We start from the raw sequence: 11988 nt of genomic DNA on the forward strand, positions 1-11988 counted from the left end.
CTGTTACTGAAGCTCTGCTCACCTGGGGAGTTTGGTGGCATATAACATACCTGTAGAGCACTGGCTTCCCATTTAACTAAGGAAGCTATTTATGGTAGAAGGAAGGAAGCTATTAAAACATAGAAGGACAGTTGAGGCAGGCCCTGATTCCTCAGACATGAGCTCTAAGGATGGTTTTAGCCAGTGGGTCTTATAGCCATCAGCATCACTGCAGGGAGCTCTGTAGTTGAGTTTAACAGCCTTTACAGCTAGAGATAGGGGATCAAGAGACTGGAACTGGGCCCAAGAGTGAAGTTGGGGTGTGAGAAGTATTGCTCTTCCTCTACTGCTTCTCCTTGCTGCTCCCTCCCACTTGGTTACCAAAGACATGCGTTCCCACCGGGAGAAGGGCAAGAGAGATTCACTGTACTGTACATAGGTTCTCTCCCCTCATTACAAAGTCTGGTGTCCTGGAGTCTGTCTAGCTGCTGATCAACTCCCTCCCAACCTCTTGCCCTTTGCCCTTCTAGGGTTGAATGTTTAACCCCCAGGTATGGGTGGGCTTCAGTCTGAATCAGTCCCTTCTATTGTCTGAGGAAGGTTGAGGCTGAGAGGCTGAGAGCTTAAATCAAACAAGTCTCTTAATGAATATAGTACTACTTGCTTTAAGAAACCACTGATTTATTTATAAATAAAACAAATTTAACCTTCTTTTCCTAGAACATCCCATTCTGGTGTTCTTGATCAGCAGGTAGCTTTCTCCATCTCGTGGCTTGCTTTTAGTCCTGTAGTGCATGCTTTACCTGCATCAGAATCCCCTAAGGCTTGTGAAAATACAGATTACTGGCCTGCACAGTGGCTCATGCCTATAATCCCGGCTACCTGGAAGACAGGCAGGAGGATTCCTTGAGGCCAGGAGCTTGAGCTCTTAAAAAAAATAGCTGGGCATAGTGGCCTGTGCCCGTAATCCCAGCCACTCTGCAGGCTGAGGCAGGAGGATGTCTTGAGCCCAGGAGTTTGAGGCTGCAGTGTTATATGATCATTCCACTGCACTCCAGCCTGGGGGACAGGAGGAGACCTCATCTCTTAAACAAAACTTACAGATTACTGGTTCCTAGTTCCACCCCTGGAGTTTTCTTTATTTTTATTTTCATTCATTCATTCATTTATTGAGACGGAGTCTCACTCTGTCGCCCAGGCTGGTGTGCAGTAGCACAATCTTGGCTCATTGCAACCTCCACCTCCTAGGTTCAAGCAATTCTCCTGCCTCAGCCTCCCGAGTAGCTGGGACTACAGGCATGCGCCACCATGCCCAGCTAATTTTTGTGTTTTTTATTAGAGACAGGGTTTCACCATGTTGGCCAGGATAGTATTGATCTCTTGACATTGTGATCTGCCCACCTTGGCCTCCCAAAGTGCTAGGATTACAAGTGTGAGCCACCATGCCCGGACACCCCTGGAGTTTTCAATTCTATAGGTCTGAGACGGGGCCTACATTCTCTGTCTTTCAGGTAGAAAGGCCTAAAAGAATGTATGTTTCTAAAAAGAATGTACATTTACCTGAAAGACCTAAAGACCTTTACATTTCTAAGTTCCTAGCTTGTCTGAAGACCTCACTTTGAGAAGCAATGCTCTGGATTAACCTATTGACTGCCTTGGCATGGAAGTGGCACACATCACTCTATTCATGTGGGCCCACTTAGATGCCAGGCTGGGGAAGGAATGTGGCTCCAAGTCCAGCTGATCACCTCCCAATCTCTGCCATGCCTAGCAGATGCAAAGATGGCATCCTTCTGGAAAAAAAAAATCCTTATGGAAGTGCAAGGCCTGGTATAAGCCACCATTCCCTTTAGCTGCCACGATCTTACTGGTTGTCTTCAGAAGAGGACACATGCCTTTCCTTTCTCTGGTCTCCTCCAAGAGTCCTTGTTTTACAGAAGTGGTAGGTCCAGCTCACTTACTACTTTCTCAAAGACGTCTTCTCTGATTCCCTAGCCTTACCATTCTTTTCCTTTTTTGTGCTTTCTCCAGCTTTCCAGATTCTCAAACTAAGAGTAATTGTGAAACTCTCCAATGCACCGGGCCCAGGGGACCAAGGGTATAGTCAGAGGCTGGGCAACAAGGTGCCATCAGTAGCCCAGGAATTCGGTGCACCTTCACTGGGACACCAACTTAAAACCCTGGGAGTTGCTTTCCCAGGGGGCCCGCCACCCTGGGAGCAATCCCAGACCCAGGGCTCCCAGGTCGTCCTCAGGAACAGGCAGGAGGTGGAGGTGCGGGAAATGGGCCAGTCTTGCAGCGGAGCGGTCAGGAATTCCCGGAGCCATCACGTGCTAGAGTGCGGTTACGTGTGCGGACGCCAGGCACGTGCTGGGCTCTGGGAACGGTCTCCGCAGTCGCCAGGTGGCACCTCCCCAGCCTCATGGCCGTCTCTTGGTCCAGCCTCGGTGCGGGGCCTGGAGCCTCCAGGCCCTCGGTCCTGAGCCGCGGCGTCCTGCTGCTGCTGCTGCTTCTCCTGCTGCCGCTGAGCTCGGGTGAGGTGGGCGCTCCTCCCAGCTCTACCTTCCCCCTCCCCGCCCCCAGCGCTGCTCTGCCTCCGGCTCCGGCTCCGTGCCTGGCCTTGGAGGCCAGGGACTGGCCCGGGGGTGTGGCTGCCTACTCCTCGGTGGAGGACTTTTGCGGCCAACCCACCCCTCGGTCAGCTCTTCTCTACCGCTCGCTCCCAGGACCTCGCCAGGGCGATTCCGGGATCTTACTTCTGCCCGCTCTGGCCTCCTGCGTCAGGCCACGCCTGTCCTAGAGCCCTCTGGACCAGCGGAGTGGGGAACCCCTGCCTTCCCTCCTCCACTGGCAGCTGCTTCCTTCGCTGCCAGTCTGGACAGCATGGCTAATGTCCCCACCACCCAAGCCACTCTCTCCAGAGCATCCTCAGGCCTCTCACAGGCTCCCCCTCCACCCTCGGCTCTGATCTTCCCACGGAGCTGAGTCCCCCTGGAGACCCCACTTGGACATGCTTTTTGGCCCAGGAAAATTCTTGGTCCCCATCCACTTACAGGAATATTCTAAAATTCGCCTTCTTCCCAGTTCCTCTGTTCCAACCCAGCTTTCCTTCCTTAGCAGCCCATTATTCCCTCAGAAAACATAGGCTTCGGGTGCTTTCTTCCTGAACCGAATCCCCAACCCGCAGGGGTCCTTCCAAACTGGACTGCTCAACACCACCCTCACCTGCTTCTTTAGGAGTCAGAGATGCCTGCTTCCGGTGCAGTGCGGGCTCCCTGTGCCACACTGCGTCCATCATCCTCTCTCATAGGTATCCTCTCGTTTCTGCCTTGCTGATTTTCCTCCCCCATCTCTTGCCCCTTCATGGCCAGACTCCCCAGATGTCTTCACTCCATGCTTCCTGCCAGTGCCTCCTAGCTCCCCACTTAACCCTTAGCTCCTCCCAGGGATGTCTCCACCCTGGTGGTCCCTGGCCTTGTTACCACTCCCTCCTCTTTCATTTTCTGTGGGTCCTGAGTCTCCTGTACCTCAAGGATCACTCCCTCTCTCCTCTGTGTCTGCCCAAGGCCACCCTGCTCTGCTCATCCCTGACGTGTTGGTGTCCCCTAAGCTGCTCTCTGTGTTTCCTGCTCCTTGTCTGTTAACTGCTCCCTGGGTGAACTCACTCGAGCTGCCGTTTATGTGATGGTGTCTCATAAAATGTGTCTGGATGTGCAGCTGCCTCCTGAATATCTCTACCTGAAAGACCTAGAAACGTCTCAACCCCTTGGAGTCAAAGCTGAGGCCTTCATATTCCTACCAACTGACTTCTCTCATTGTTTCCTAACTCAGTGGATGGCAGCTACTGTTCTCCAAAACCAGAAACTGGTGTGATCCTAAGTCCAACACACAGCTCGCCATATCTGTTCTCACAGCCGCTTCCTCATTCAGACCTCCTCATTTCTTGCACTGGCTCTGCAGAGCCTCTGGTGGGATCCCCGTGCCCTCCGTCTTGTCATCTTCCTGTCTAATATCTATGCTGCCTTCACAATACACGCCTGGCTCAGTCTTACCTCTGTTGATCTCCCTTTACCCGGAAGGTCTCACCCCAGCTTCTTGGCTCAGTTTTCGAGGCCTTCGTGACTGAGGCCTGACTCTCCTCCCCTGGCTCATCTCTTGCCCTCACAGGCCTTGCCCCTCATCCTCTGGAGTCTCTGGCATACACCACAATGTTTCTTCTACCAGGAATGTGATGATCAGTTTTCATTTCTGTTTTACCCTCTCATCTTTAACACCTGGCACAGTAAGCCCTCCTCCCACTGAGGTGGTTCTTTTCTGTCCACCACTTCTTCTGGGCTCCCCTGATGCCTGCGGCTCAGTCCCTGCACTGATCACATGCAGGCGGTTGTGTATTTACCTCTGTCTGCCCTGTTGGACACTGTATTCCTTGAGAGTAGGCTCTATTTGACACACCTCTGTCTCCCCAGCCTCTGGCTCCAGGCTGGGAACAGAGTAGGAGATTAGGACCTATTAGGTGAATGAATGAGTGAACTAATTTAAAAATGTGGCTCTTTGCTGTCATCCTGTCATGAACACTTGCTTCATATCTGTTCCTCTTTTCTCCTCCAGGTTATAAAGAGGACACCACCAGTCCAGGTAGGTAGGGTGAGACCCTGCTGCAGGAAAAGCTGAAGCTCCCGGGAGGGTGTGTTCTGAAGGGATCACATAGACAGTGGTTCTGGGTCTGTAGGAAACAGGCTTTGGGTCTCAGGGGTCTGTTTTCTAAAGAACAGCCTGCAGCTACCAGAACATACAGACCTAACAGTCTAGAGGAAAGAGGATCCAGGCATCCCATAGGAATGCTGAGCCTCTTTGAATTCAGCCCAGGACTCATCTCACATCCTTTTCCACACAGAATCTTTTGAGCTCTAAGCCATTCAGTTGCAGAAGAGCTTCCTGGGCCCTGTGGCAGTGTCAGCAGAGCCCAGCTCTTCTGGGGTTTCCTGTCTTTTTCCCTACACCTTAGTTAGGCATGGAGCGTTGGATTGCTCCTGTTCTTCAGTTCATGGACCTCCATTCTCATAGGTCCTGCTAGAACTCTGCCCTGATTCATTATAGATTAGATGACCGATTGATTAAGTTACTTATCCTTGCTTCTGTCCATTCCCCTTCTCTATCCGCTTATCCTTTCTTGGGGATCTTTCTGTTTGTGTGTGCTCTTGTAAAAATACATATTGCTGTTTCGTGTGCATGCATTTTTAATTTACATAAATGGTATGTTCTCTGTATCTCTTCCTGTTCTCTTCTCTTTTAATTCTGCCTCATTTAGACATTTTAAAATATGGAAATAATTTTAAACTTACAAAACGCTGCAAAAATACAAGTATTACAAGGAACCCACACATATACATATAATTTTTTCAGAATCAGTGGAGGGTAACTTTGGTACGTATTTTCTGAGAATATTCTCTCCCAAAACCACAGCACACTTAACAACGTCAAGGGTTTACATTAATACTGTACTTTTATCTACTATCTGTATTCTAATTTGGTTAGTTCTCCAAACTCCTACTTCAACAGTGCATGAAGGTATATAGGTTGCCACGGACCTCGCTGACAACCCTTGGTGTGATCCTGCTTTTACGTTTTTTGCCAGCCTAATAGATTGAAAAATGACTTCTTGATTTAATTTTCATTTTTCTCATTACTAATGAATTTGAGCATGTCTCAATAGGTTGTTGGCTTCTTGAGTTTCATCTTCTAGTAAATTGCTTGTCTCTATCCTTTGCCTATTACCTTTTTTTTTCTTGTTGATTTCCTGGAGTTTCTTGCATATTTCTAATAAAAGCCTTGTATTCATTTTAGATATTGCAAATATTTCCTCCCAATCCGTCATCTGTCTGTTAACTGTGCTCCCAGGCCAAAACTCCTCTATTTGGGCATAATCAGGTTAATCAGTTTATGCTTTAGTTTGTGTTTTGAGGTTTTAAGGAGTCCTTTCCTCCCCCATGTCACATGATTTATTAATTTTACAGTTTTGTCTTACCTTTATGTCTTCAAGAGCTATTACCAGGGAATCCAGTTTTGGTTTTCTTATTTCTTACAGTGAGCCAGTTTTCTCAGCACCATCTTCTCAACAGTCCTTCTTTTACCCACTGATTGTGGTGGCTTCTTTATTTACATCAAGTTTGTGCAACACATGGAACAATCTCAAGCTCTGTATTCTTTTCCAGTGTCACTTTCCACTATCTGTCCTTGTGATACCACACTGTTTTTATTATTATGGCTTTCACATGTGTCTTAATATCTGCTAGGACAAGTGGTCCTTCTTTGCTGTACTTTTTCAAAGACTGAACTCTTCATAGACCTTTGTTTTTGTATTTCAGTTTCAGAATTAAGTTTATCAAGTTTCTTAAAAATTCTAACTTGAAAATGAATTTATAGATTAATTTTGGGAATTAAGTGTTCTTTTAATATACTTGATAATTTTTATTTTGTTGAGATGGAGCCTTGCACTGTCACCCAGTCTTGCACTGTCGCCCAGGCTGGAACGCAGTGGTGCAATCTCAGCTCACCACAACCTCCACCTCCTGGGTTCAAACGATTCTCCTGCCTTAGCCTCCCAAGTAGCTGGGATTACAGGCAACTGCCACCATGCTAGGCTAATTTTTTGTATTTTTAGTAGAGACAGGGTTTCACTATGTTAGCCAGGATGGTCTGGAACTCCTGACCTCATGATCTGCCCGCCTTGGCCTCCCGAAGTGCTGGGATTACAGGTGTGAGCCAACATGCCCAGCCTTAGCTGTTCTTTTAGAACAGGGACTGTCTTGCCATTTATGCTGATCATTTTCTGTGTCTTTTATTAGAGTTTTAAATTTATTACAACAGGAGTCTTATGTGGTGTTAGGTAAGTTAATTCCTATGAACTTTACCATTTTTTTTTGCTGTTGAAAATGTTTCTTACTTGAGTATATTTTCTAGTTGGTTGTGCTGGGATAGAAAGATGTTATTGACTTTAAAAGGAAATTGTTTTATTGAAGTATTATATGCATTCCAAAAAAGTACACAAATTATGAAGGTCTAGTTGAAGGAATTGTCACACAGTAGGCACACTTATGTCATCACTACTCAGGTTAAACAGTAGAATAAGTGCTTAGAGAGGCTGAGATGGGAGGATTGCCTGAGCCTGTGGTTCTAGACCAGTCCTGGCAGCATAGCAAGACTGTCTCAATAAAAAATTAGAAAAAAAATTAGATGTGGTGGCAAGTGCCTATAGTCCCAGTGACTTGGGAGGCTGAGGTGAGAGGATTGCTTGAGCCTGAGGCCAAGGCTGCAGTGAGCTGTGACACTGCACTGCAGCCTGCGTGACAGAGCGAGACCTTGTCTCAAAAAAAAAAAAGTAGGCTAATACCAGCACCCAGCAGCCTTGTCTCGTTCTCTCACTGATTTCCTCTGCCCTCCTCCCACAAAGCGTCCTCATTCCTGACGTCTGGTGGGATAGGTTCTTTTCTGCCTGTTCTTTAGTGTTGTATGATGTTTGCTGTAGGTTTGGGATATATCCAACTTTTGTAAAGTTAAGGATTTTCCTCCTATTTCTAATTTAAGTAAGAGGGTTTTTTTTTTTTTTTTTTTTGTAAGACATAAATATGTGTTACATTTTTCAAATGCCTTTTTTTGTGGCCATGGAGAAAAACACATGGTCTTTTTCTCTTCAGATTCTTAGAACCTTTTTGTGGAGAATCCACTGAGAGTTCTAACAGTGTGGGACCACCCTTGCATTCCTGGGCCAATCCTTAATCATCACAGTGCATTGTTTTAAAAATACAGTGTTAGCTAATGTTTTATTTAGAATGCTTGGATCTGTGTTTCTTCACACATTCATACAAGCCTAAAACTTGACTGATGGAACTGCGTGCACACTGAGTGTGTGGCCTGTGAGTGAGGGGCCACTGGGGTCTCCCTGCTGGCACTTTGAATGTTCAATGTGAAAACTTATGACACAGAAGTCAGGAGTTTTTCTTGACTCTGAGCAGTGCGGGGACAGAGGCCTTCTGCATCTAAGAGGTATAACAAGCATTATGGCTTTTCAGAAGTGGCCAAGGAACTTCCCCAAACACAAGAAAATGCATTTTTTGCCTTGGAGCTCCTTCTCTGCTTGCCTTTGTTTTGAGGTTCTGGGTTGAAGGCTCCCTGTGACTCTCAGAATCTCTCTCTCTCTCCATGTCTCTGCCTTGATGCTTTTTACCTCTGTCATTGTCACTTTCTGTCAAGCTCAGTGCCTTTGGGCAGGCCACTGCCCTTCTCTCACCCTCACTCTCCGCATCTCTGAAATGGGAAGAGGCCCTGAGTTTACAGCTTTGTGCAAATTGGCCCTGTAGGATGTGTCCGTCTCAGTCATTCTCATCCTCCTCTATGTGGTCCCGGTCTCTCCCTGGCACACTTCTTCCTGAAGTTTGTGGTAAGCCCTGGTGGTCGGAAGATTTGGAAATGACCCACCATTGGCCCTGGGAGGTGAGCCTCCGGATGGAAAATCAGCACGTATGTGGAGGGGCCCTCATTGACCCCAGCTGGGTGGTGACGGCGGCCCACTGCATCCAAGGGTGAGTGTGGCTCATGTGTCCAGGGCCTGGAGACCCCGAGCTACCATGGGCCCAGCCCAGCTTCCTAATTTCCCCAGTGAAACAATGTGGGAGGGAGGGAGAGAGTAGAAAAGGCATCTGGGATAGGGGAGAGTTGTGCTTGGGGTCTCCTAGGGGGCCAGGGACTGAGTTGGGGCAGGAGCCCCAAGCAACAACGACTGCACCCTAAGCTGAGCCACAGGAAAACCCAGAACATGCTCCCTACCTCATCATGCACGAGAACATATGTGTACACACATATGTGTACACCCAACACTTCCACACCTGCACGCATAACACACAGACCAGGCCACCTTGAATCCATCTGAACTATGAATGAGGAGGCAGTCAGCTCGCTGACCTTCAGGGCCCTCAGGCTAGATTAGGCAGATGGGTGGAGGCAGGACTCCTGCTAAGGGGGAAGGGCCACAGGGAGGTAGGAGCGTGTTTCTGCTTGGGAGCTGAAACCTACCAGCTGGGGCTTTCTGTCTCCCACAGCACCGAAGAGTACTCAGTGGTGCTCGGCACCTCCAAGTTGCAGCCCATGAACTTCAGCAGGGCCCTCCGGGTCCCTGTGAGGGACATCATTATGCACCCCAAGTACCGCGGCCGGACCTTCATCGTGGGTGACATTGCCCTTGTCCACCTTCAAACACCTGTCACCTTCAGTGAGTACGTGCAGCCCATCTGCCTCCCGGAGCCCAACTTCAACCTGAAGGTTGGGACACAGTGTTGGGTGACTGGCTGGAGCCAGGTTAAGCAACGCTTTTCAGGTGAGCAGGATGGGATGGGGGGGTGGGTGCTGTACCACCAAGAGCACACTCCTTTCCTTCTGGAGCGCTTCCTGCTGGACCTGGTTCTCTGAATGTGTTAGGACCACTCTTCATGTGGTGACCATGGTCACTGTTTATGTGGACACCTCATTCAGGCCTGGTAGTGCCTGGGCTGGGCATGATCATCTGTGTCTTACAGAAGCTCAGAGCTGGGCATCCGGAAATCCACTCACTCACTCATTCATTCACTTGACACACTTCGGGTGCCAGCACCCAGCCCTTGGCACTAGAAATGCCTGCCCTGCCTGGAGGCAGTCATGATTGGATGTGGATGTGGGCACAGGGGCTGAGGAGAATGAGGCCAAGGTCTTGTCAGGCGGTCTTGAGATGTGGCTGGGAGGGTCCAGAATGAGCTCTGGGCAGAGGGACTGCCTGGAGGCCCTGGAGTAGGGGCCAGTGTTAATGAAGGTGGAGGGAGCACCCAGCCAGCAGAGCTCAGAGTCTGCAGGGAAGCAGTGCTGGCCTGGGCCTCAGCTTGGAAGCAGCTGCACTGAGACTTGAATTACGGCTGGCTTGGTTCAGAAGTAGAAGCTTCCCAAGCTGGCCTGGACTCAGAGCCTTTGAGGGCAGGGGAGCTTCTCAGACAAGTCCTGCACTGCAGCGGGAGGGGCCGCTGCAGGAGGGGAGGGCTTGGAGGTGTGACAGGGGGTGGCTGGGCTGAGTCTCCAGGGTGGAGGGGACCAGACCCTGGACAGAGGTCAGGGCTGGGTAGAGTGAGAGGTCAGTGCTCACCCTGCTCGGCTCCACAGCCAACTCCACACTGACCCCAGAGCTGCAGGAGGCTGAGGTGTTTATCATGGACAACAAGAGATGTGACCAGCATTACCACAAGAAGTCCCTCTTCCCCCCAGTCATCCCCCTTGTCCTGGGGGACATGATCTGTGCCACCAATTATGGAGAAAACTTATGCTATGTGAGTTTCTGGGAGGTTCTGGTAGCTCCACTTCTGTCGGGAGCCACTCCCGGGTGGGGGCAGTTCCCTGGGGCAGGGTTGGCCCAGCCTCCCTCCGTTACCATCGCCCAGCTGTGCTCTGCTCTTGCTTTCCTTCCCCTGTGATGCTGACTTTGGCCCTGATTCTGAGGTACCGGTCCCAGCTGAGGAGCCAAAAGAGGACCCCAAGCCAAAAGAGGTCCTGGAGAAGTGAAAGCCCTCCTAGCAGAGCTCAGAGGGTGGGCATGGGTCCTCAGGGCCCTGCAGCCTCCATCACTCCTCTCTTTTTGTCTAGGGGGATTCTGGGGGGCCATTGGCTTGTGAAGTCGAGGGTGGATGGATTCTGGCTGGGGTGTTGTCCTGGGAAAAGGCCTGCGCAAAGGCACAGAATCCAGGTGTGTACACCCGCGTCACCAAATACACCAAATGGATCAAGAAACAAATAAGCAATGGAGCCTTCTCAGGACCCTGCGCCTCTGCCTGCCTCCTATTCCTCTGCTGGCTGCTGCAGCCCCGGATGGGCTCCTGACCTCCCTACCCCTTCCTCCTCCTGCCTCACCCTGCTGAATGGGGCCAGATGGAGGTTTGACCAAGGTCATGTGTCCACCTGCAACAAGAGTCAGGGTGGGGAAGAGTAACCCCTGGGAGAATGGGTCTGGCTTTGGCATGCCAGTGAAGAGAACTGTGGTGGATGACTAGGCTTTGCGTGAGCAGGAGCAGAGAAGTGTGGCCTAGAAAGATTCTGGAATCTCAGACCAGGAGAGCAGGGATTAAACATGTGTAAACTTGAGCTAACTCTTTTCTCTTTTCTTGGGTAGTCCTGGGGGTTGGCCATGGGTGGGAGGGCAGAGCTTCCTGGAATTAAGTCTGCCAGGAGCTTCCCTGGAGTGGGGAGTGACACTTTTTGCTGTATCATTAGTGCTGGGGCTTAGGGACAGGGCCTGGGCTGTGGCCTCAGTTTCCTTGTCTGTAAAGTGGGCATGCTGTTAAGGGAACAGCTGAAACATGCAGGCTTTTAGGCTATAGGAGGAGTGACTCACGATGGTACTCCAAAAGCAGCATTCCTTTTTTTTTTTTTTAAAGGGATTATAAAAGTGATACATGTTTGTTATATAAAATTAGAAAACACAACCAAGCCTAAAGAAAGAAAACTTCCCCTGGAGTCCCACCACATGGAGATATCCACTTCTCGTTCTGGTATACTTTCTTCTACATTTTTTTTTTTCTTAAAAAAGATAAAAAAGATTTTTTAAAGAAAAAGTGTAGGATAAAATATACTAAAACAAGGAGTGGATATCTCCATGTGATTATTTTATTGTTCTTTTTGTAAACTCTTGAGTAGTATGCTTAGTTCATTATTTTAGACTTCCTTGTGTTCCAATATTTTCAGTTAATTCCATAAATTTTCCTCTGAGTCCCACTTTGGCTATATTTCACAGGATTTGGTATGTACTGGCCTCATTGTCATTCATTTCTGTATTGTTTATAATTTCACTGTATTTATTATTTAACCCAAGAGTTATATAGAAGCATGTTATTTATTTTCCCAATGGGTAGTTTTGGGGAGGAGTGAGGGCTTCTTTTTCTCTGTATCACTGCAGTCATGTGCCACATAATGACATTTCAGTCAATTACAGATTGCATATAC

At 48.9% G+C, this 11988-nt stretch overlaps 1 protein-coding gene across 1 annotated transcript; it reads left to right on the forward strand.

Annotated features, from left to right (window-relative positions):
- Positions 1-8208: 8208 nt before the first annotated feature.
- LOC116564661 (putative serine protease 45) lies at positions 8209-11131 on the forward strand. The gene is made up of 4 exons (XM_032297888.1): positions 8209-8558; positions 9075-9248; positions 10130-10322; positions 10636-11131. Exons 1-4 carry the CDS (start codon positions 8338-8340, stop codon positions 10867-10869), a joined length of 822 nt encoding a protein of 273 aa, XP_032153779.1. The 5' UTR covers positions 8209-8337; the 3' UTR covers positions 10870-11131.
- Positions 11132-11988: the final 857 nt, after the last annotated feature.

Source organism: Sapajus apella, unplaced genomic scaffold (assembly GCF_009761245.1).
Source record: "Sapajus apella isolate SASKATOON/1434 unplaced genomic scaffold, GSC_monkey_1.0 scaffold38, whole genome shotgun sequence".
Lineage (NCBI taxonomy): Eukaryota > Metazoa > Chordata > Mammalia > Primates > Cebidae > Sapajus > Sapajus apella.

Excerpts from the sequence above, each read along its gene's own strand:
- LOC116564661 (XM_032297888.1), top strand. The coding sequence starts at position 8,338 with ATGTGTCCGTCTCAGTCATTCTCATCCTCCTCTATGTGGTCCCGGTCT. Across the intron at positions 8,559-9,074 it reads GCGGCCCACTGCATCCAAGG|CACCGAAGAGTACTCAGTGG; the intron begins GTGAGTGTGGCT and ends TGTCTCCCACAG. Across the intron at positions 10,323-10,635 it reads ATGGAGAAAACTTATGCTAT|GGGGATTCTGGGGGGCCATT; the intron begins GTGAGTTTCTGG and ends CTTTTTGTCTAG.